Source organism: Sitophilus oryzae, unplaced genomic scaffold, assembly GCF_002938485.1.
Source record: "Sitophilus oryzae breed Bouriz unplaced genomic scaffold, Soryzae_2.0 scaffold_177_pilon_pilon, whole genome shotgun sequence".
Classification (NCBI taxonomy): Eukaryota; Metazoa; Arthropoda; class Insecta; order Coleoptera; family Curculionidae; genus Sitophilus; species Sitophilus oryzae.
In genome coordinates, this window is record NW_022146479.1 from 9,754,838 (window position 1) to 9,779,500 (window position 24,663).

Sequence of the window (24,663 nt, forward strand, 5' to 3'; positions counted from 1 at the left end):
TACCTAACAGGGACTGTGTAAAATTAAAGAGGAAATAGTGTATTTAGCATTTACTTATTTTACAATATGCAATCATACATAAGATGAATATACCTACAGCCAGAAAAATATCACCACATATTTTAAACTACAATTTGAGTTCTAGTTCAAGACTGTCTTTTCTAATGTATACAGTCCATCCTTGTTCAATCAAATAACAGATTTTTTAAGTGTAACAGCTATAATTGGGATGTATAAAACATTTCTAAATATACATAGAAAATTAAACTTGTATAAAAACACCATATTCGGTACTTCCTTTGTACATTTATTTAATTAAATTCATTATCAGACATGTATAAAGCATTCGCACAGTAATACCAAACATGAAATAAATTGAAAGAGGGGTGCGCATGGCGCAGAAAACTGAATGGTCACCTCCCCGGCCACGCTCAAAACTGGACAGTTGCAGTTACAAACATACCGTTTCTTTTTTATATCAAATAATAAATAACATAAAAATAAGTAACATGGATGTATGTTTAACATTTCCAGAAAGACATATGTCGCTTAATTTACAAAATGGTACAATTAGTGGGTTACACTAAGTGATCGATTACTTACAGCCGTGGTCGAAACTATTTACGTACCCCTATAATATTATGCCATCTCAAAATTCACTTTTAAGAATTACACACATTGTTGTTCACTAGTTGTAATCGAAACACATTTTAAACAATTTTTGTAGTAACACATCAATTCTTATTTGTTTGATATTTGAACAAAATAATATCCACGTAGCTAACTCAAATTCCAAAAAACAAGATAACTGAAACTTACAGATCACAGGTTTTATTTGTAGAAAAGTTACGATTTGCATGCGTCGATATTCCATTATATATAACTGTTGTTTAAAATAGTGTCTTTATATAAGTAAAACTACAAAAGTATGATTGATAAAGGAAAGATTAAATTAGCATGGTATTACAGTGGCGCTTAATATTTTTGACCAAGGCTGTATATCGGAGATACGAATCTCGTCGCTAGTCTTGGTCTCGATAGAATGAATATTCTGTTCTCACCACACACTTACATACACACTCAGCCCTCTGCATATGTCCGTCACGTCACACTATACATCGTTAATCTGTACACCAGCAAGGCCGCTTACTTAAATAACAAGTCTCGTATATCTACATTAGCTGCGGGATATCTGGAACAGCACCTTCGATATCAACAAAGCCACCTGCTGGTCCAAGATCTGGCTCATAACGAGGGCCAGCAGCCGTGATTCCTGCTGCACTAATAAGGCTTTGTTCTCCGGGTGTTTGGAAAGGAACACCAAAGTGGCTGCTGCTCGCCTCAGCATATCCAGGCTCGTGCCCATGGAGTCTGGGTTGTCCCTCAGTGCCGATATTCCGCGCTGGTTGGCCACTTCCAGGGCGCTTTGTTCCGCCTGCTCGATGAAAGCGACTAATAAGGAGACGCAAGGAGTCTGAGCAGCCACCACCCTAGCCATACTGCTATCGGCCGCCGCCAGATAGTGCAACAAATTGATGGAGAACTCCCTGAGCACTTGGTCCTCGGACCGACACAAGTGCTTTGTGAGCACTGCGCACAGTTTCTCTAGTCTGGAAAATGGAGGAGTGGCTATAACTAAATCTACGTTGCTGTTGGTAACGCATAATTTGCACAGGGCTTCGAGAGCTAGTCTTTGCGGGGATAGAAGAGACGTGGGGCCTATAGAAGAAAACGGGTCTTGTGCGGTGGCCGAAGGACAGATGGCCCAATGCAGGAGACCGTCCAAAAGAGGCCTGGCTACTTCCTCCCCGTAGACGGACACGTCAATTTGACCGGCGATGTTAGAAATACATACGAGTATATTCTCTCGTACTTGGGCTAGAAACTCCCACCACCACTCATGTTCGCCCTGCAAGCTACTGCACGAGTCGGCGAAGTCTGCATCTTCCTGCAACGAAAATATCTGAATTTTAATATTAAAACCCCCATTTTTACTTCCTAAATACAAGGCTGCCATATTAAAATATACACGATATATTTCAAAATAGACAATTTAAATTTGTTGCAGTTTGTTTCTTTTATAGACAAAAAAAATTCTTGTTGTAACAGTTATGATCTTTCTGAAACTAAATGATTGTTGTACATAAAAAAAATATCAATGAATAAGACAATGAAACACAATGGAACAGATTAGCTATTTCAACTCACCTCGCGATCATAATTTCTAGTCTTTTGGGTCCTTGGGGGATGCTCATGGTGTAGCAATAACAGTTTTCCTACAAGCGCTAGGAAGCTATAGCTTTTGGCGAACTCTGGTTCATTGCCAGGAATGAAGGTAAGGCTTCTAAGTATGTTGGATATACAGACGCACCTTTTGCCCAAATTATCTTGGCTTTCAGTCAGCAAAACCAAACTAGCCTCGTCCCTAGAATAGGATTCGTCTTCATAATCTGACAAACGTCTGCGCTTGAGCGAGCCTGCCGGGTCGTGAATGGGCTGGCCCTTGACCCTCTTTATGTCGCCGCTGTTCTCTGTACTGTTGCTGCACTCGCCATTTACACTAATGTTCAGATCTACACTTGAGGAAGCTGATTCCTCGCAGTTCAAACTAGTCTCACTCACTACCTCAGTCTTCACATTGTCCAGTTTTGTATTTGACTCCATCATGAGGACACTGACAGCGTTGTCTTCCGGCGACTCCTTTTTAATTCGAGATATCACATCACTTAATGTTTTTGTCCTACAACGCTTTTTATCACTCACTTTAGGAGGAGAAACGTCTTCTATGAGCGACGTCGCTTGTCTTTTGCTCTCATCCTTCACCACCGTCTCGGATTTGGAATTCTTCTCCTCCAGTCTGGTATGGAATGGTATGCGGCCGAACTCTGCCTGAAAGTTAGGCAAAATGTGTTCTGTGCTAGTATACCAGGGGTCCGCGGGTATCTCTGCCGAAGTGTTAGCGATATTTACATCTCCGCGGATATCCCAGTCTCTCAAAGTATCTTGCACAAAAATATCGTCGTTCCTTTCTACAAACTTTACTGGGTGTCCTCTTCGTGACATCAGAGTGTAATTAGTAGTTTTATTGAACACTACAGTTTTAGAGCTGGGGTCTATAGGACTTGTTACGCTGCCTAAATCAACTTCAGTTTGCTCATCTGCATTATATTCCTTAGGATAGGGACCGTCAAACATATCAGACAAGTTCTTCTTGAATTGCTCAAGCAACAAATCTAACAGCCCGGGCCATTGATTCACTGAAAAATACCCTACTGATGTGTCGTCATAGAGCAAAATATTCAACATGTCCAAGGCATAGGTCCCTTCAGTGAGAAGTCCAGACCGGAGACACATTATCAATCTCCAAGCATCCACAGGACCCAAATCTTGCCGGCATACCTTTTTTCTCCTATACAACACAGGCGTCACATTTTCCACACTATCCGGCGGAAAAGTGATCTCCCTTTTGGGTAGCTGACCGTGTCCGTAAGAATTACTAACTGGTGGTTGGTTGGGACCCTTGGCAGCGTTCCCTGGTGGCATGATGGGTGGAAAGGGCTTTCCCGGCCTATGCACTGGTCTCATTGGCGAGCTCTGTCCCGTTTGAGTCGTCATGGGCTGCCACTGATTCTGCCCAGGCTGAGATCCCTGATAGCCTTGATTATTTGGCCATGGGCCACCACCGGGACGGGCACCCTGGTTCCATTGCTGAGGAGCGACTTGATTACTCCCAGGGGTGCCATACTGAGGAGGCCTATATTGGTTATTATTATTAGTCCAGCCTCCATACATGGGCGTCCTAGGTTGTCCGTAGGGAGGGTAGGGTTGATCTTTGGCGAAATCTGGATGGCGCCTAGGCGGCTGAGGTCCAGGGGGTGGCATGTTTTTGTTAGGGGACGAAACACCAGGATAACCGCCACTAGCAGAGTTCTACAATAAAATATTGTCAGTACACCTAGTTTACAAACCATTTTTTTTTCATAATTACCTGATCAGGTCTGTAATAATCCTGATGTCCAGGATAAGCACCGGGACCACTAGGCTGCGATGAAGGCGGTCCTCCAGAAGGCTGAGATCCCCCGTATGGAGGCCTAGGAGTGTAACCGGCGGCAGGGTTGACATTATACCTATTGTAAGGATCCTGTGACCCAGACGAAGGTGGTTGGCCGCTGCTGGGTTGTCCTGGAGGGGCACCTGATGAATCACCTGAATATGGGGGATACATGGGTCTTACGGCGGGCTGATAACCTATTTGTGTATACACATGGCATTCTTAATCACATGCAAAATTAAATAAACCAACAGAAGCAAAGCACAGAAGTGAAAAATTAAAAATTTAACGAAACTAAAAATTCAACTTAAAGAAAAAAATAAATATTTACCCTGAGTGTTTGAATACGGAGAATACTGATCTGGTGGAGCATTTTGGCCAGAACCTGTTGAATATTGATACCCTGGTTGATTAGAGTAATTTTGACTTCCTGGAGGTCTTGGTGGGTTGTCTATAGAGATTAATATTGACAATTAAAACTCAGGGTTAATACATTATTATTAACGATATACAGAATTATTTAAAAATACATCTCGTATATTCTTGTTCTGTTACTAGTCTCATCTTTTTAGAGATGAAAAATTTTAAAGTGCCCTGTATACCGTATCGTATAAAACTCCAAAACTAATTGATACTCAATTGAAAATAGGTAAGTTGTTACAAAAAAGCCAACTAAAAAACAAACTACAACATATATAAGCGTTATTCAACATAAACAGCAAACTGACTGAAAAAGAAAATAAATGGACATTGAACGTGGTACATGAATGGGTTAGTATAAAAAGATTACGAGTACTTAACCTAATAGATTCTGTAGAACGACATCGATAACATTTGTTAGTAATTTACCTAAACGCGTACAGATCAAAATATTGAAAAGATCCTTCTTATGCCAACCCGTTCATATGCATCGCAGCTTGATTTCGCAGGAGACAAGTTGACTGACTTACTTGTTGGATATGGTGGGTGAGGCCCACTCGGAAATGGGCCCCCACGTGGCGGGGGACTCGGCGACACATCATCGAAAGGATTGGAAACGCTCACGTTGTCCGCAGCCCCGCCTGCAGGACTTGGACCCCCTGAAGCTGTGCTGTTTAGGTGATTAGCGGATCCAGGCGCTGCAGAGGCACATAATTTATCCGTTAATATCATCAATAAAACACATACACACAAACACTGACAACAACAAACAAAAACCCTCCGTAAAATATCTCAACTGCATTTAAATCATTCTTTTGGTAAGCATTTCGAGCCTGATGTCGAAGCAATCTCGTTCTAGACAGAATTCTATAAGAAGAAGTATTATTTTAATAAAGCTAGATACATTCGTTCCTTAAGTTTACATGCCCTAACAAGATAAAATGATAAGTTATCAATTAAAACAAATGTGTCAAACGTTGGGACATAAAAATTAGAGAAAAATAACATCAAAAGTGTCAAGATAAGCGATCATTTGGCACTTTTACCTTACGAGATAGAAATATAAAATTCTGAAACTACCTGCGTTCCAATGATGATAAAAGTGATAATGATAATTGAAATAGTCGCAATACATGCTGCTGCTTCGCACCGAATTGCCGGAGACATTGTAAAGAACGATAAACTGATGAAAAATATCCTCTAGTCCTATATACGGTCAGCCATGGCGCAAAAAAATCTGTTTACGATGCAAAAACGAAACTTGCCTACACGGTGAACTAAAAAGCGACGCTGGTAGATCAACGAAACCTGATTTTTATTTTTATTTTAAAACGAATACGATTATTTGCCATAAGATAAAAATAATTCGAGTATTTTAAACTGATAAGTGATAACTGAGAGATAAATACAGAAGGGTATAATTAGTTTTTAAAAAATATATGATTTTCACCAAAAAAAAAATAAGGGACAAAATACATTCGATATAAAAAAAACGGCGTCAGTGGTGGATGTGAAATGAGGGTCGCTGTAATTTCATTTTATATGTAAATTTATATGAGAAATGTCATCGATCGTCATTTCCCAGCCAATTGGACGCCATTTTTTTTGTCGACCGTACGGTATGTAATCTAATAATAAATATAGGTAGTTTTTTTAAAAAATATTTCAGGAAAAATACCTAAAATTCAATCTTTTTTTATCTTCAATTGGTCAACAAATTCTTTATAGTATGATAGTAAAAACACATTTTCTTTATTTGAATTGAAATTTGAATATTTATTTATTATCCAAACTCGCATAAAACAGATTTATATGTATATAGGCCTTAAACATCATATTTATTATTTAATAAATATATATTTTTCTTAAATCAAAACAATACCTGAAAGTAAAAAAAACGATATAAGCAGAAAGAGGAATATAGTTTAAGAATGTAAACATAATAGAATATAATCAAAACAATTACGTCGACGTCGCGCTTTTAGCCTAAAACCTATTACGTAATGCGGTATATGCCGCGTTGTTTCATAAAATGCATAATCTCTTTATATTCGTTTGCATTTATCTCTAGATAAAGTTGACATTTTAATTCCCTTTTATGCGTTGGGTTAACCACAAACATATATATCACGGTTGGCAGTTAGTAGATTAATTAAAAAAAACAGTAGTTTTAGAGTTTTATGGCTTGGAATAAAGAAAAAAAAACACTACGGCAAAAGGCATTTTATCAAATAAGCTCTGTTGAAAAATGCGTTTTGCTTATAGAAAACCCCCAAACTTACCGCCATGAGGCGACGGAGCGGACTGTGACGAAGGCCTTTGCGGATAATCGGGATTCCCCGAAGGAGGGTATCCATTATAACCTCCATAGCCGTCCATGGAACCACCTCCGCCACCCGGTGGAAAAGAATCCTGAGAATTGGACGAGCCTGGCGATGGTACGGAGGCGTTCTTCGAGCTCTTCTTTTTGCTGCTAGCCTCCACTTGGTTTATAATGGGCTGAGGATCGATTCCTCCCCTGTCAAACTGGCACTCGTAAGCCAGCAAATTTTTCGTGTAGTGTTTCCTAAGGGTGTAAGCTGCGCTAGAAGATGCCCCAATGCCCAACAGTCCTGCTATGTCCTTCCACGTTTTGTTTTTCGTCACCTGAAAGCGATTGGTGTTCAGTTATATTTCCCAAGTGCAGCTAGACTTGTTTATTTCTTTGTACAGCCGTCATGACTATGCGTCTGTCGATAAGATGTATCTCAACTTTTCCTGTGTGGAAGAACCCTCTATAGGCTAGAAATACCCTCGATCGCACAGAATATATTTTTAATATGAAATTGCAAGTGAACGTTACTGAATTATTTACAGGAAACTTAGCTGCTCATATTATCTCCATATTCCTTGCGACCACAGATATAATCATGCAAACGGTAAAAATATGTGGAAAGAACAAACTGTCCAAAAATCCTTCAATAAAAACATCCATGCATTAGTCATGACGGTAATTAAAGGGCACGAAGCGACGTAACCAAAAACTTTAAAGAAACGCCGCCAAAAGTTCAAGGTTAGGTCACCCAAGGTCCACAGAACAGGTACAAACCTCCATAAAGCCACCACGATCCTTAACATACACATACAAGCGAAACAAATCAAGAGGGTTCTTGGATATGGTGGGACACGTAGTGATCGGTGTCCTGCGATCGTCCATGAAGGCGAGTAACTTGTCTAGCCAGGCCCTGCGGTCTGGACTCTCATCCATCTCGTACAGTTTGCTCAGGCTGTCGGTTTTCTGAAATTACACCACACCCAAACGGTACATTTAAACAGATCACGACAGAGGGAGTTGCTAACTCTAGTGTTAGTCTTGCTCTACTTCAATGCCCATTTTTTAACTGTTTTAAATCTTAAAAATCTCGTTAGAAAAAAATACACTCCACTACAACAGACACTATCATTTTTTCCTACATAACGAAAACATAAAACTGTACCACGATCGAAAATAATTTAATATTAAAAAATGGGACATTTTACTTAACTGACCAACAAAAAAATAAGTTAAATAGTATAGTTTTTCCTATATCCCAAACGAAAATACGTTTATTAATAGAGTGGAAATTTGAATTATATATTAATCACTTCGAAGCTTGAATAGATTATCTACCTTCGTAACTTATTTTTCAAATATAAAATATAATTGTGATCAAAGCGACTTAAAAAACATTATAGTAAACATCATGCAACAACGGTGGGGAAAATGAAATTAAAGATTAGACAAAAGCATCAAGAAATTGAGAGTTATTGGTCAGTTAGCTAAATATTTCTAAATACAAGCACTAATCTGAGACATGCTTAAAACATGCTATTACCAATTACATGCAAATTATTTACCAATTTAAGCAACCGACAAAAAAAATAAAAAAAAATATATGTATATAAACCTTAGAGCGATATGTATCCTGGGGAGGCACATGACTGTTAAAAACCTGTAAAGACCCGCTAGTTAGCTCAAGTTGTCAAAAAATGTCTTAAAAAGGAAGATCGTCAGGTAGTTGTGCCGATAAGTCTTGGTAACTTTTTCTTGTTAATTGTTTCTATAATTTTTATACAATCATCAGGTCATCAATTAATATTTTTTGATACCTTGTTGCAAAAAATATTACAAGCCGTGTAATTACAAGAGTGTAATTATTTTTACATAATCGCCAATCAAACATATACAGCGTACCGAAAAGTAGGAAAAGGGGGGTATACGAAAAAAATAAGGAACTCACCATTCACAAATATTAAAAGTGTGCTACACAAACAGGCCAAATTTGCTGAACTAAACAATAATCAAAACTTCCAAAAAACATCTTACATATCCCACAAACAATTTTGAAAAAGTCATACCATCTTTGGCATTACAAAATGTTTTCAAAAAATAAAGCTTAATAGCGAAACACAATTAACTAAGCTAATTAGTGTTTTGATATTCAATTAAATGTATAAGTAGTGTTTATTGTTTTGGTTCACTTGTTTTTTTCGCAAATCCAACAAATATCAGATTGTGATATATTTTGAAAAATAACAACCTACCCAAGCGAGAATATGAATATTCAAAACTACCAATAATATATCGGCTAGATTTGATGTAAATAAAACAGGAAGGGGCTATCAAAAAACTGCGACACAACTACACCAACGTTAACATCTCCAAAAAATGAGACCTGGCTATAATCTACCTGTAAAATTAATAAAATACTTTTATTATTCTTTATTCCCTTTAAACAGAGGCAGATATAACTAGCTCCCATTAAATCCACCGTCTTAAAATTAAGACACTGAATTTTTTTATTTTTTTCAAAACAAAGTACAGACGCCTGAAGAGATAAATTCATTACTAAGAAAATAACGTATCGTATCATCGTCAAGCATCTCACCTTCTTCGTATCAATCAAAAAACAGTTATTGAATAAAAAAATACACTAAAATTGACAGTCATATTTACATGTCTACTCACTGGACTAGCTGGAGTGCGAGGCCATGTAGGACTTATGTCCCCATAATCATCATGCATCGAGTTCATACTAGCTCCAGGTGACGGTACGGTATTTTGAGGAGTAGTCGGATGACCGTAATGACCCATGTCATTTTTTCGGTTAGATTTAGGAGTCTGGGGACACGCAGGATCCTCACCAGAAGCTAAAATATTTTGTAAGGTATGAAGAGGTAATTAAAAACAACCTATAGTCCTAAATAAATCTTATTAAACAGAGGTCCGAATAAAATAAATGTTAAATAAACTCTTATCAGTTTTTCTAAAGAAAAAACTATGGACGAAAAAAATATTCAAAAATAAATATGAAACGATTCTAAAAATAAAATTTTAATCAGTTTAGACAGATGGGAGCCAGACAAGCATGTGTGTTAGTTACAATATTTGAATAAATTGAAACTCATACGCAATAGATGACGACACATTTTTACTGATTATATTAACCGATTAAATGTTGACTGTAAAACAGGTAGAAACGTAACTAAATTTAGTTCGAAAAACATCATGTGCCTGGTGTGTATATGCAAGTAAAGTTTCATGCGAAAGTGAAAGTTACTCAAACTTTTATAATTTCTCTTAAAGCAACAAAGTTTCAACAGTTCCAGAAATAGAGACTTTATAATCATAAAACTACCGTTACTTATTTCAAATGAACATTTCTGTATATGAAAAATTAGCTTTTTACAGGTTGATCATATTGCCGCCCTCTGCTGATCTGCCTAAATCACGATTTAGTTGAATCCTGAAGGGATAATTTATTTTTGATAGCTTAAAATAGGAAATAAATATATCCCGTACAGAAACCAGAATTATGTATATAATTATTATATCATTAACTCGAAAGAGTGTCGAATACGGTTTTAGTGAAATTACACTGTAAAACTTGCAACTTTTTATATAACTTTCGATGCTCTAACGCATTTTTATTTTTACAACCACTTTTATAGAGGCGAATCTGATTTCAACAACTCCCGATCTAGCAATCTTGGAAAAACTTTACGGTAAATAAAATGTATCGTAAAATATCCCCCGATTTTAGAACGCCGGTTGTAAACTTTGTAACTCAGTTTCAGCCACTGGCAGAAGTTCGATTTTAGTTCTTGATCTTTTATTTACTTCGGCTTCAAACTAACTACTGTAAATTACAAAAAAAACGAAACGTGACTCTCACCAGCTGAAGCATTGGATAGAGTAGATTGTTGAGATCCCTCATCAATGGGCGTTCCATCTGGTCCAGTGGTTACCACAGAGGTAACTGAGCCACCTGAAGCTGCACTAACATGAGTGTTAATCGATCCTTGAGGTGTCGTAGTAATTCCGTTATCCAGCATATCGTTCACCATCTGCGAATGCGAATTTGGAGTGGAGCTTGGTGGTGGCATGGGCCCTTCATGAGGATGGTTGTTGGTCAGCATGGGACTACTCGAAGGCGGCATGTTAGGAGGTCCCATAGATGGCGGTGGTCCCATCCCAGAGTGATGATGTCCCGACGGAGGCCCCATGTGAAAATTCTGCGGCGGACCTGGACTGGGCGGTGCTGACCCAGGTCCGACTCCTGCAAACCCCATTTTGTGTTGCAGGTGGTGCTTGAGGTAATGCGGAGGTCGCAGGTTAGGCCCGGGAGATGGACACCCAGGTCCTTGAGGCCCTGAAGGATTCTGACCGTTGGGACCTCCAGCGGTGTTCGATTTCTGACTCGGAGAGGGCGAAGAAGGCCACGGCTGCTGGTAGGGAGAGAACTGCGAGTTTTGCATATGGTTCGGAGGTCCAGGCCGGCCAGGGAATTGCTGCGGGGGCATGCTATTCGACGTCGGCGGCTGGCTGCCCGAAGGAACGTATCCCTGTCCAGCTGGACCAAACTGAAAAAAAAAATCTCGATAAGAAATAAGACTCAATTCTTAATTTTAGAAGGTATAATTATATTTCCGAAATCAGTTGGAAGTACTGGGACTTTTAATTCGCTTGTCCTGACAGTTCCAATCTATTCCAACTGACTCGAGAAAAACTTTAGCACTTACGTTTCCAGGAGGGCGAGGAGAGTAGCCTACAGCCTGCCCAGGGTACTGTCCAGGTTGGTGCTGATAAATGGGAATCTGGGACGAGTTCTGAGTGCCTCCGCCAGGCCCCGGCACCACGCCTTTGTAAGGAGCTTGGTGTTGCGATTGCTGACCCGGCGGTCCGTAACTTCCTGGACCTGGTGGCATGGGCGAATGGCTCAGCCTTGCGGGGATGCCCCCGCCGCCACCGCTAGCACCGCCACCATCCGACTGGCTACTCGAAGGCCGAGGAGGCATAGGAATGTTTTGGCCTAAAAGATATAGTTCATTCCCATTTAGTTTCATTCATAAATAAATTATCGAATTGAATTTCAAGGTAGATTTTTTTTGTTATTTACTGTAATAATGTTATGTTTCCATGTGGAATTAACTGTTATTTACACACACGTATTATGTAAAGAACTGATTTTTAATGAATGAAATCAATTACTAGATTACTTATTCTTCATTCTCGTTATCAATACCACTATTGAATAATACCGCATAAAAAGTGCAAGTGGTTTATTTTTAGAATACGGAAACTATATATTACGTAGAGATAAACGTTTTTTTGTTTATTGTTTATTTCCATAATAAGTAATGAAATTTTTACTCGCCGTGGCCGTTTCAAGGTCAAGTAAATTTAAATCAACCTATTTAAACCATATGGCGGAACAATGTAAACACTGAAACGTATAAATGTAGAGTAATTCACAATAATTAAACACTTTGAAACCTGCTACCTTGACTGATTTATGTGTTATTATGTTATTAGATCATATTTTCACTCACCTACAGCAGGTGACATGGATCGCGAACCTGTGGATCCTGTCGGTGAGGGCGTTGGACGCATACCCTGTGAATTAGGGGTGCCAGGAGCAGGTCCTCCTGAACTATCATTGCTGTTGCCACCACTAAGATCCTGCAAAAAAAATAAGCCTTAAAGTCCAGTATGGCCAGATAAATTTTCAAGTCCTCAGTTTCAAAGTTCCTTGAATCAATAAAATTATATATCTACTTGAGACACGACCCGTTCATAATCTTAAGAATTAATAAGATTACCAGTAAACAGTAACATTTTAAAATTTTTATCACTATCCTATACATAGTCGAACAAGTTTTTTCTATTGAACTTATTATTTATAGCTAAATGAAATGATAATTTTGGTCATGTCACCGATTTTGACAGAACTACTGTTATTAACTAATTATATAACGTTTAACCATCATCAAAGTTAAGTCCCAAAATTAATTCTCTCACATATCCAAAGAAATTACGCTATGTTGTCTTATAAGGACCGTAATGGATCTAGTGGAAGGTTTACCCATCAAAAATAGCTCGAAAACAAGAAGAAAACTATTGATTTTGAAAAAACTAATCTATTAATTACAATGAATTAAAAAAGAAACTCTCTACATAATCCCTTTCTCTATAATTCTAATTAAATAATCCCAACGCTTCCGCTGGACAAACGGTTTACCCCTCTCAAAACCTGATTAAACAACAAAAGGACAGCCGGACAAGTGCATAGCAAAAATGTATTATCTGATCTACCTGACACATCGACTTCCAGCCAAAATAAAAACAAGTTTACACAATATAAAATAGCATAGGTATGCGTAAAGCCATTACGGCTCTTTTATTTGTATACCCTCAAGTTCGGCAACAGCTGGTCTGAAAAGAAATAAAGTAGATCAGCTGATTTGCATGTGTTTTTTTGGTATATGCCTTTTGCTTTCTTCGATATAGAACAATAAATTTTTTTTTTCAAAATAGTGAATTATTTAGTATATTTTAATAAGTTCTTTTTTAACTAGTATATAAAATTATATGGGGCGGATATCTGCAGGCAGTCTGCATGGAATGTAGGATTATTTTTGAAAAAATTGGTATAGAGAATCTGGTTCAGTTCTGTGCTAGAGAGATAATGGAATACACATTTTGAACGCCATGTAATAGAAATTCTATGATAACACTTACGGTGTCCTAAATCACTTATTGATTTTGGTCAGCTACTGCGCATTACGACCTTTTTATTCGTAGCGTTTTACTTGCTGTGGAAAATGTACAGCCGAACTGAAATTCTACGTTCGTTAATATTTTAACCAAAAAAATATTCAAAGACCTAGAATTTCATATAGGAAATTACCTTAATGAAACAGTAAGAACGTATATTTGAATTTGAACAAGTACACTAAAGTACGTACACATTTCCTTTCTATCATTTGTGGAATTGCTGACCTGAACATAGGTTCCATGTAAATTTTAACAGCGATAAATACAATATGACCATTTTATTTAGCAGAAAGAATTATTTGAAACTCTTTAAAACCTATTAAAATGAAGCAAATTGTTTAGTTTCCATGACTTTTATGAATTCCTTAGAAATCGAAAAAATAATCCTGATTGAAACAAGAAACATGCCACCTTCAGATTCAATTTTTAATGTCAAATTGATGTTATTGTTGCCAATAACAATGGAAGTGTCCAGGGGAAAACTTAAGCGCCAATTTCTTAATTTTAGGATTTTAGAATATTATAGTAGTAAAGTCGCTGTATAAAAAATGGGAAACTTTTATCACCATTTTTAAAACATACAAGCGATTTTCTATGTTCAAATCGGCGATACAACATTAGGTACATGGCATACAAAAATCTAAAAAGAATAAACGAAAGTAAAAGTACAAAGTGGAAAAAAAATCCTTGCTAACGATGCCCATTAAAGAGCTCCCATTGATCTTTTCTCCCTTTCATTCAAAAGGTTCGCTTTATTATACAATGGGGCCCATCCACAGATAATTTAAGGACGATATTTCGACCTACCACAATATAAATTTATACAGCGGCTAGTCTGAGCAACTAACTACATTGGTACACTGTCTAACAAAGCTTTTCTTACTGAAAGATGGAGACCATTTTATTTCTAAAATCGCCTAAATTAGAAAAGCCCCTAGTTTTATCTGACTTCTTTATATTATGGATGATGTTCATTTTGGGGAAGAGCAACGAGAAAACAAATCATTTATGGGGTTATATTTTACATAATGTGCAGAGCAAAAGCCACCTGTTTGGATTTATTTATATAACAGCTTCTGGCCGAAATGTTTTATTTTGTAGAATAGTGAATGAACATTTCGCAGTTTTTTTACGCTTATAGAGAAATGAAACGTTTTTACAACATAGGTCTAAAAATACAGCACCATAGGCGAATAAAATACTACACACCATTTTCATAGAATACTTTTGAACGACCCCGTATTTATCCCACACCTTTTACATTCGCCGTTGACGAGACCTGTTGATTATCCTCATAACAAGAGAATAATAAATGAACAGGCTATAAAATTCAGTAAACTGATAAAACTGCCTTTATTATATCGATTTGTACCAAACATAAACTCTACTTCATAGGTCATAAAATGAGTAATGATTTCTAAAATGGTTCTGCTCTATAAAGGATAATATTGAGACGTAAACTACTCACTAAACTGGATATATTTCCAGATAGAACACAGAATCTTAAATGGTAAAGCAAAGACTTGCAAGTTAGGAAGAAGAAAATATATATAGTGGTATATGTATATGTGCCAAGGCCAAATATTTCACCTTGGGGATAATAAATGCAGCATGTCAGTTTCAATAAAATTTGTCGAGTTACAGGATATATAAATAAATCAATAAATAAATAACTGTGCGTTACTTTTTCGGTATATAACGCGATTTACATATTAATAACAATAAACAAATAAGCTGAATGAATAGATTAAACAATACTTGTTGATTTGCTCTGATAACACTAATCTAAAAATAGAACTATTAGTAGTATTTTTTTATTATTTTATTTAGAAATTCGTTCACTGACCTTAGAAATTTCGAAGTATATAAAAATAGACATTAAACATTGGATATATACCAATAACCCCAATAACAACACATAAATATTAGGAAGTCAAATATTTTTATTATGTATTCATGACCTACCGCATCCCATATACTATGCAGACGTACATATATGAATATTTTGCGAGAAAATACTTTTTTCTTATTTTCGCCAAAAATAAAAGGAACATGCCCGAAGAAAACTGCAAAAATATTCCTCAAACATTTCCCAGTTATATAATCGCTTTTACCTCAACTTTCGCTTTCGAAAAGAAATATCTCTCTGCCAACTTAAGACCTTGCGGGACCGTCTTTTATAAAATAAACTCCGTCGGTATTTTCTTTTATTTTTAGAAAAGAATTTAAAAAGATCAAAGTGAATCCTTATAAAAGTCCTTGTTTTTAATAACCTATTTTTAAGGAAGAATACTCCATCTATAATTTAAAACGAAAGTAAAATGTATATAATATACGATATACAATATACAAAAACATTAAAAAAAACAATATTGTACTCCTGTACAAACGTTTCTCGACAAACGTTTTTATTGACATACAGGGTCCGGCGAAAGTGCGGCGTAGATCCTATTAATATACCCTGTAACAAATAATTTTTGTCAAGTACAGGTATCGTCTGAGCGCGCCATTGATTTGTCAGCATTCATGGGACACAGGACACAGAGTAGATTTTACCAAGGCAAAAATTATGATGAAAGAACGGATAGCATCTAAAAGAAAAATGAAAGAGGTTTTTTTAATCCAATCTAATATAATATCTATCGCTTCTATGATTTTAATAAACACTAACTAAAACTAATCATATACAGAAAGTTTGGATCTTTTTGGTTTTACCTCATTAAGTAATTATAATATGTTGAATTATTTTTATGTAAAACGAATCAGTTAAAAGAAAATTGCTTTTATGTTTTAAATGATAAAAGCGTAACGTGAAGAAAAAACAAATTAATTAATCAAAGAGAAGTAAAACAACAAATTCTAGGGTACACCCTTCGAAAAAAAAAACACGAAAAATCTATCAGATCTCCCTATCGAGTATCATATCCCATTATTATTTTTAATTTAAAGGGACGACCCTTTTCAATACTGGCACACATACACAAACGCTTAGGGCACACATTTTTGCCAGACTAATTCTCTTCAGCTCAGCCCTTATTAAATTTAACCCCCAAAACGATAAGCAGGGGCGAATTTACGATTATTATTTGTAAAATATTCAAAAACTTATCTCTAAGGACAGTAGCAGCGTTATTTTCATTAAAAATAAAATTTTAAAGCCGGTACCTTTCGTCTGAGATATTTTTTCATTTCTCTTGAAACATACAGAACTGATCACTAGAGTAATATCATAACAGCTATTTTGTCATGGCTCAGAGTGGAACTAACTGAACGTCAATTCTTTTAGCCCTGAACTCATATTTCTATTTATTATCCTGAAAATTCATATACGTTGGCAATATTATAACTTTTATCAGAGAACGAATAATGGCAGCAATTGTCAACAAACACCATTCACAAAAACAATTAAGGATTAATAGGTTTCATAGTATCGAACAAGTCGGGGATTGAATTTAGATTTTAATAGGGACCATAAACCATAATAAGGTTGTCAAAGACAAATTTTATTACATCACTTAACACAAAATTAATATCGAAAATTAGTATATCTACAAGTAATTTTAAGTAAATTGTACAATAAATAGTAAACTATAGAATCCAGTACTTCATTAAAAGGTAATTCCTATGCTATTCAGATCTTAATGACATATTGTCATGCAGCTAGTGTAAACAAGCAATTTTGAAATATTTTTAAACGTTAAAAGCCCGCTGAATAAGTGCTAAATGTCGACTGCGACAGCTGAAAAAGCTGGCCACACAGCCTACACATATCTCCAACATAGGAGGTATTATATTTGCCGAGAAACCAAGTACCGCTTAAGTGATTGGCAAATTGTGAAATGGCAGACATACCATGTTTATCTTCCAGCGTTGTCTAGTTTCTTAGAACGATTTGTAACGACTTTCGAAAGAAAGAGAATATCTTCATCAATAAAAAATCGATTTTCTATTGAACTAAATGCTGAAAAAATTCTACGACAAATGACTTCGCCGGACGCAAACATGACCTCAACGCGTTTTCCGATCGGCCTTTGGCAACAGTGCGGAATAACTTGAAAGATGTGGCAACGTAGAAACGAAAACAACATTAGAACCGAGCCTCGATTCCAAGCGCGGTTGTCGAAAAGCTAAATGTTTCCCTTTAGTTCTGAGCAACTAAAACCGTCAATTTTACATTATATTAAAAATTATTTAAAATACTTCTCAAAACATATTAATAAAGTAAAGAAAGACAGCCTAAATCCAGATATCCTAAACTATGAATATGTACAATAAAAATGCAAAAGACTTTCTGAGAATTTTGGGCTCATCACTTGAAACTCGTAGCGTTAACTATACATAGAAGACAGTCGACTCATTCCAGAAATAAGCTAACAGAAATAACGTTATCTACAAAGTTGTCACATATATGATTGAAACATTTACCAAACTATAAATAATTATTAACTAAAATACTAATCAACTATATTACAAAATATTATGGTATGACCACATTTATAGAATTAACCATTATGTGTATTAAAGGATATACGAATACATTTAAAGAGATACTATCGAGCACGATTAAGACATTTTGGCCACGCTGTATCGTCCTAAAACCACAAATCGTAGGTAGTACACAGAGTAGAACTTTTACCGCTGGCTAAATAGAGAGAAGAGAATAAAAGTAGGCACTAATTGAATTTAAATAGCGTTTTTCAAAATAGACTGGGACACTCTGTATAAGATAATAAATCCCCACGTGTTTTGCCGGGTACGTAAGCCATGGCAAAATACGGTGCAGCGTACTGTATAACTGCGTTGCCACATCACCCTTCTCCAATCAATAACGGACTAGTGTCGGTAGACTTGGTTAGAATCGGCAACGTGGCACGACGGCCTAGCTGGCTATATTCCGCTCGCCATAAGGAACCGATGGTATATTATTGCGTTGTTGTCGAAGAACATGCCCAGCCAACTTTCTAAAAATTTTACAGTGAATTTATTTTACTGAAACACCGACTCGACGAACTACCCAGCGCTCCAAAACATTCCTTTTTAAATCTCCATCAAGCCAATCTCAAATTTCCAAGCACAAATAAGTCTACAAAATTTAAATTTAATGGATTAAAAAGTTCGCTTTAGATTTTGCGAATTGCAAAAACTCCCAGCAAAATATTTTCACATTGAGCATCAAATAAATTGAAACATCCCTGCAAAAAGTCGATTTAACAAGCGCTTAGAATGGGTGGTCTATGAATAAGACAAAACATAGAGATGTTATTATTTCGGAATGAATTAACCAACGAAAAAGCTGAGAACATACATAAATAAGTGAAATAAATAAATATGTGTATCTCCTATGCAATTAAATTAAAATTAATTAATTAATGCACACTAGAACTGGAAGAGGATAAAATACTCATGAAAGGTTACTTGAAATAAGATAAAGAGACGGATATTTTAAGCCTAGTTAAATTGATAAGTCGAGAACGCTGCATATTAAACAAATACTGAGAGATAAGGCGAAAAATTTACGGCTTTTTGACGACAAAATTGTTTAAACCAAAACTGACAGTTCCTCTATAGAATAAAATCGATATAAAGGGTTTTTGAACTCTCAATTTTTGGAGTTTTAGAGAAACATGTCAGAAAACTGCTAAACATTAGATACATTATACCGTATGATCGAAAAAAACGGCGCCGAGTTGGCTTGGAAATGACGATCGATGTCGTTCCCCATCTAATTTTTCCTATAAAATGACAGCGATCTTCATTTCATAGCCATCGCTGATGCAGTTTTTTTTTCGATCATATTGTAAATGAGACATGCAAGTAGGAAGGGAGAATGGACATACAACCTGCACCAGTGAGTCCACTATTTTCCGAGCTTCACCTCAGGAGGCTTTGATACGTTTTTTGGATAATACAAAAGGAATTTCGTTGTGCTTTATGCAATAATTAAATACAGGCTCGTCATTAAAAAAGCAACCAAATTAAATAGAAAATTCTCTTTCTATATTTAATACTCGAAGATAATTAAATAAGATTTATTTAACTGCGAAAATTAACGATAAATTCTTTAACTACCTCCGTATAACTTAACCCCTAAAAATGGTGAGCAGTATGATGAAAATTTTCTGAAATATCGACGGTCCAAAGAAAAAACAGAATTGGCAAATGCATGTCTACGTAATAAACTGTCAACTAAGCGAGGAACTTCTTGTCCTGTCCTTTTGCGCCCCCAACCCACTCCCACATATCAAATCCACAACAATACACGTGCTGTCTAACCAATCTGCCCGAGTGTTACCAAAGGTCAAGATCGTTTAATTTAATTGCACGTCAGCCTGTATTGCGTTACGTAACTATGTTCATATTTTATCTAATTTACCCAAAGTTAATTGCTCTCTCTGGCTGATCATCATGAAAAACGCAGCAGTAAATATTTTAAAGTGTTTGGAAACTAAACTTATTTTATTGTACTTTCGTACAATACTATATCACAGGCATGATTTATTAAAATAAAACAGCCATAAATAAAACTTAAAGAAATAGAATTCAAAATTGATAAGCAGAATTAATTTATAGCATATTTATAATACACCCTGTATATTTAAATAAACTAGACAGACTAAAGAAATATTATACCACTCATTTGGTCAGCTGGTAAAAATAAGTTTCCTTATAATTGTTTGGACAGTATATTTCTAAAGCCCCATACCCACTATGCGCTGGTAGAGTTGTCGGTTTTTGAGCGAACCGTCAAAAGAAATATTACGAATACAATGGACGAATTTCCAAACGAAGTAAGGAATCGCATCGACAAACCGCGCGACGAACGATAATCAGCGCATAGTGAGTATGGGGATTTTCAACCTTATTTTTCTGATTCGACCAAAACAAATTGATAAATCATAGGTTGCAGATAAACCATAAAATGATATACCAAGAACTAACCAAGGTGCGTTTTTACGAGTCAAGTGAAGTGATCAAGTTACAGGAATTCAACAGGGTTGAAAGCATATTCCGAGTTTACACATTTCATATCAAAAAGCTTCTGCTAGTTGATTCAAAAAAGCAACAGTGCGTAAGGCTGTACTTCAAACTGTCAAAATATTGACAATAGAATTGACACAAGGCTTATTGCCTAAAATAACTAGACGTAAAAGAATATAAATCCAAAAGTGGATTACTTACACGTAATTTAAGACCTAAGCTATAGTTAGGAGATCCGAGATGAGAAAAAAAATCAGGGGGGATGTAATTGACTTGATTTGTAAATTCAACTGATCAAGTCACTTGAAATGAATTCGAGTGACTTGATCAGTTGACTACACCTGTAAACACACATTTAAGAAAGGAAGCAAAAATGAAAGAAAAATATTTTACCGACTATAGGACGGAGAAAAATAAATTACAGTTAAGCCCCGTACACACTATAATATGTCGATGCGGTCCGTCAATGCGTTGATTTAGAGCGCTAACGCATCGATCCGATGGTTTGTGCGGGGGAATGTCGGCTTTTGGGCGAACCATCAAAACAAATCTCACGAACAAAATGTACGAATTTCCAAACGATACAACAAATCGCATCGACAAACCACATCATACTCAGTATGCGTGTGTATGCTATGCTACACACCTCTGGTGGTAATGCTAAAAGAAACACTTGTAGATATAAGTTTTTATATAAAAAGAGGCATTTCAGTAAAATTTTTGAAAAAAAAAACTTACTGCAGCATCGGGTGCGTGCGCATTGGGTGTTGTAGGTGGCGGTGGTCGACTGGGAAACCCCTGCTGGTGTGCCCCAGGTCCTTGGTGTTGCTGTTGGTGCTGACCAGGAGGCATCTGTCCTGGCCCAGGTCCTGGACCTGGCGAATGGCTCACAGGTGGTTGAGAGGGTTGCGGAGAAGGTTGACTAACGGGCACAGGCCCAGAGGAGTTCTGCTGGCTTTGCGCAGAAGATTGTTGGTTTGGGGGCTGAGATTGTTGTTGCTGGGGCGCCTGGCCTTGTCCCGGACTGCTAGGCCCGTGCGGAGACAGTCCAGAAGGTGGAGGACCCCCAGGCCAAGTCGCCCTGGAATCGTAGCCTCCTGGACTTGGAGCCGAGCCGTACGCAGGTGACAACTGAAACAAAGGAGATGTGGCGGATGATCCATATTGACGAAAAACTGCACTCCACCAATATTAGCCTTAACGACCAATTTATTCGATACATCTGGTATGTTTTATTCATTCTAATAATCTACCTATAACCATAGAAGAGACTTTTAGAAGTCAGAACATCTGTAATTAGTTTTAAATAGTAAAAAAACGAATGCTGAGATCTCTGAAAGACTAGTGTTTAACCATTTACCTTTCAACCCCTTGACTTTTTCTAAATTCGCGTAATGAAAAATATAAATCCTATATTTGAAGACGCTAGATTTTCTTAAAATGAGTGATAGTGACCACTCTTAATATGTTACTTTAATAATTCCCTGTAAACATTTAAAGAATAATTCTTGTTAAGCCGGTTCCACACGATGTGGCAAACGCCTTCCAACGTTGGACACACGGACATTTGCCATATCGTGTGGGAGACGCAATTGCCAAATACGTGTATTGTATAACATTGTCGAAAACTCTGCCAAATGTTGGTTTTGATGGCCGATGCTTCCAACGTTGGAAGTATCGTGTAGGACCGGCTTTAGGGAAGTTTAAAGAAAAAATATTTTTCTTTTTAAGCGTTTAATGTTTTAATGGCGATATTCCCAAACACATAAAATAAAGTAGCATTTATAATTAAAATAGTTTACGTAAATAATACGTATAAGGATGTGGAAAAATGTATTTCTTTTTTTCTTCCATATACATAGATAATTTTGCTCTAAAGAAATACCTGTAAGGTAAGCAAAACGTTGGGTTGCAAACCGTCCTCTAGTCCAGAGGACAGTATTCTTTTTGATCGTACTGTCCTCTTGTCTCTCATGTATAGAAAAAGTCCCCTTTTTTACACACCAAACTCAAAATCATAAAATGTTTGGACAGGCAACAATGTGTCTTTCCTGTTAGTTTTTTTATGTTTAATTATTTTTTGGAATAAAATTTTGTAGAAAATCGCTGGTTCTATTTTAACAAGTTTTGACTATAAATATTTATAAGTAAGAAAGACCAACAAAGGCATAACATTTAAATTTCTTTTGGGTAAATTCTTGACAACATTTGGGAGGATTTTCCCCTCTCATCCTCTTATTTTTTAGTCTGAAAGCTGCCAACCCTAACAAAACGTAACATAAAAAACATCTTTGGTTGCAGTTGTATACATATACAGTTTAATAAAAGTATTTCATTTAATTATTTACCTTCACAGCTGATCATAAAAATTGTGTTTACTAATTTCTCATAAAAAATGATTTATTGAATGACCTTCGAGTAAAAATACATTTTTACGTTTATTTTGATTGGTATAAATAACTCAAATACTACTTCATTATTCGATAATATATCTATTTAGTGCATACATTTTTATGCATTTTTCGGTTAAATTCGTCACGTTTCCGAAAAGAATTAAAAAGAAAACGTTTTTTTAATTTTAAGCGGAGCAAGAAAGCGTCGCGTGGTCTTAGATTTGCGTTTAGAAGGAAAAATCTCGTAGGCCAAATTTGAAAAATGGAAATTTGTCACCAGAAATAAATACGAGTAGGTGTATGAAAATGCGGAAGGATCCAACGATTGCGACACGTCAGCTGACTGTATAATAACAAAGTGGGAGGAATGTAATCGTATATTAAAGCAAGTTCAAGGTCATTAGTTGCATGACCAAAGGGATTTGGAAACATTTTTTTCAGGCCTACGTCCCTGCTCTTTTATCTCACGTGCTCATCTCCTGCCAAGTTTAATAAATATTAGGAAATAGACGTGTTTCGCTCACCATTAGAAGCTAGTTTTTAAGAAATCATGCAGCAAATACAGCTAATGGAAATTTAATAAGCAAAGAGCAGTGACACTGGTCCCTGATGGGGCACAACATTCCACACTAACAAAAGAAAAAAGGCGGCAACTTACAGTTTGCTGCGTCCTGTAGGGCCCCGGTGGCGGAGCTGGTCCGTAGCCCTGAGGGTGCTTTTGTGACCACTGGTTGTAGTGCTGGTCCGAGTGAGCGTAGTTGTTCTGGTAGCGAAGCGGCACAGGATTATTACTTTGCAACAGCTGGTTGAGCGTCGGCGTGGGGCCCGAGGGCTGTGACATCGGACCCGGCACGAAACGGTGCGGCGGTGGCAGCTGCTTGGGCCCCCCGAAGGACTGCCGCGGCCCGAACGCGTGATCCGGTCCCGCCGATCCGTAGGGAAATGCGTAACCATGCCCGTCAGACGGTGGCCCCGCTGTTGGCCCCTCCGTCGAGTAAGCATTCGAGTCTGGCGGTAGTGCCGCTGAGCCAGGGCCCGCCGTTGGCTCGGACTCGCCTTCCGAAGACCCGTTTGGGCCCGTGCCGGCAGTGGAGGAGCCCTGAGCGGCGGCGCCGGGCACCGACGACCCGCCGCCTCCATCCTGTCGATATTGACTCATTTCTATGGCGAGGTTTCACTGCCGGTCTTTTTAGCCTTTGTATAATCGTTGCCAACACCCCGCCGTTATAGTCAACAACGGATGCTTTCCTTCATTTTGGGAGACCGTTTCGCACCCTGGTCTTTGTAAACACATACTAAAATTATCGTCAAAGTCACCAAATCACTTCATAACATCATAAAAATCTATCACAACGACACTTTTCGTATATTCCAAAATGATGGTCACATCTGACATACAACTTAATTCAGTATCTACTTCAATAACACGAATGGAGGTTATAGCGGTTATGGGTAAAAGTCCGTTTCCTACGCCATCGTTTTGTCGTTGAATTACTTCAATACTGCTGGTCCTACACAAACGATAATTACCCTGAACGATAAAAGTAACCCTGCTGCACCTTTCTAAGACAAAAAAAGTTAATATTTTTCACTTTTGCCAAGGAAACACTTTCAAAAACTGCGGAACTACTTTTCCCTCAACAAGCACTTTTCTTACAGAGAGAGACTCAGCCTAGCGGACACAGCGGTAAAATGCTGACAACTTTGACAACTGTTCAACATCGCGCGAAATTACTTCAATTTTA

The 24,663-nt window shown here is 37.1% G+C and overlaps 1 protein-coding gene across 9 annotated transcripts; it reads right to left on the minus strand.

Moving 5' to 3' along the window:
* Positions 1-35: 35 nt before the first annotated feature.
* Positions 36-24,589, minus strand: LOC115882510 (trithorax group protein osa). 9 transcript variants are annotated; one of them, XM_030900598.1, is made up of 14 exons: positions 23,577-24,589; positions 21,264-21,656; positions 12,323-12,452; positions 11,513-11,802; positions 10,666-11,353; positions 9,459-9,640; positions 8,398-8,442; positions 7,560-7,748; positions 6,754-7,117; positions 5,002-5,169; positions 4,383-4,502; positions 3,989-4,248; positions 2,209-3,930; positions 36-1,963 (listed from the first exon to the last, which is right to left on the minus strand). In XM_030900598.1, the coding sequence occupies exons 1-14, from the start codon at positions 24,075-24,077 to the stop codon at positions 1,178-1,180; spliced, it is 5,838 nt and encodes a 1,945-aa protein (XP_030756458.1). In that variant the 5' UTR covers positions 24,078-24,589; the 3' UTR covers positions 36-1,177. The 9 variants fall into 9 exon arrangements, with proteins under 9 accessions (XP_030756458.1, XP_030756460.1, XP_030756457.1 ...); XM_030900600.1 differs by having other exon boundaries at positions 3,989-4,206; positions 9,447-9,640; XM_030900597.1 differs by having other exon boundaries at positions 9,447-9,640.
* Positions 24,590-24,663: the final 74 nt, after the last annotated feature.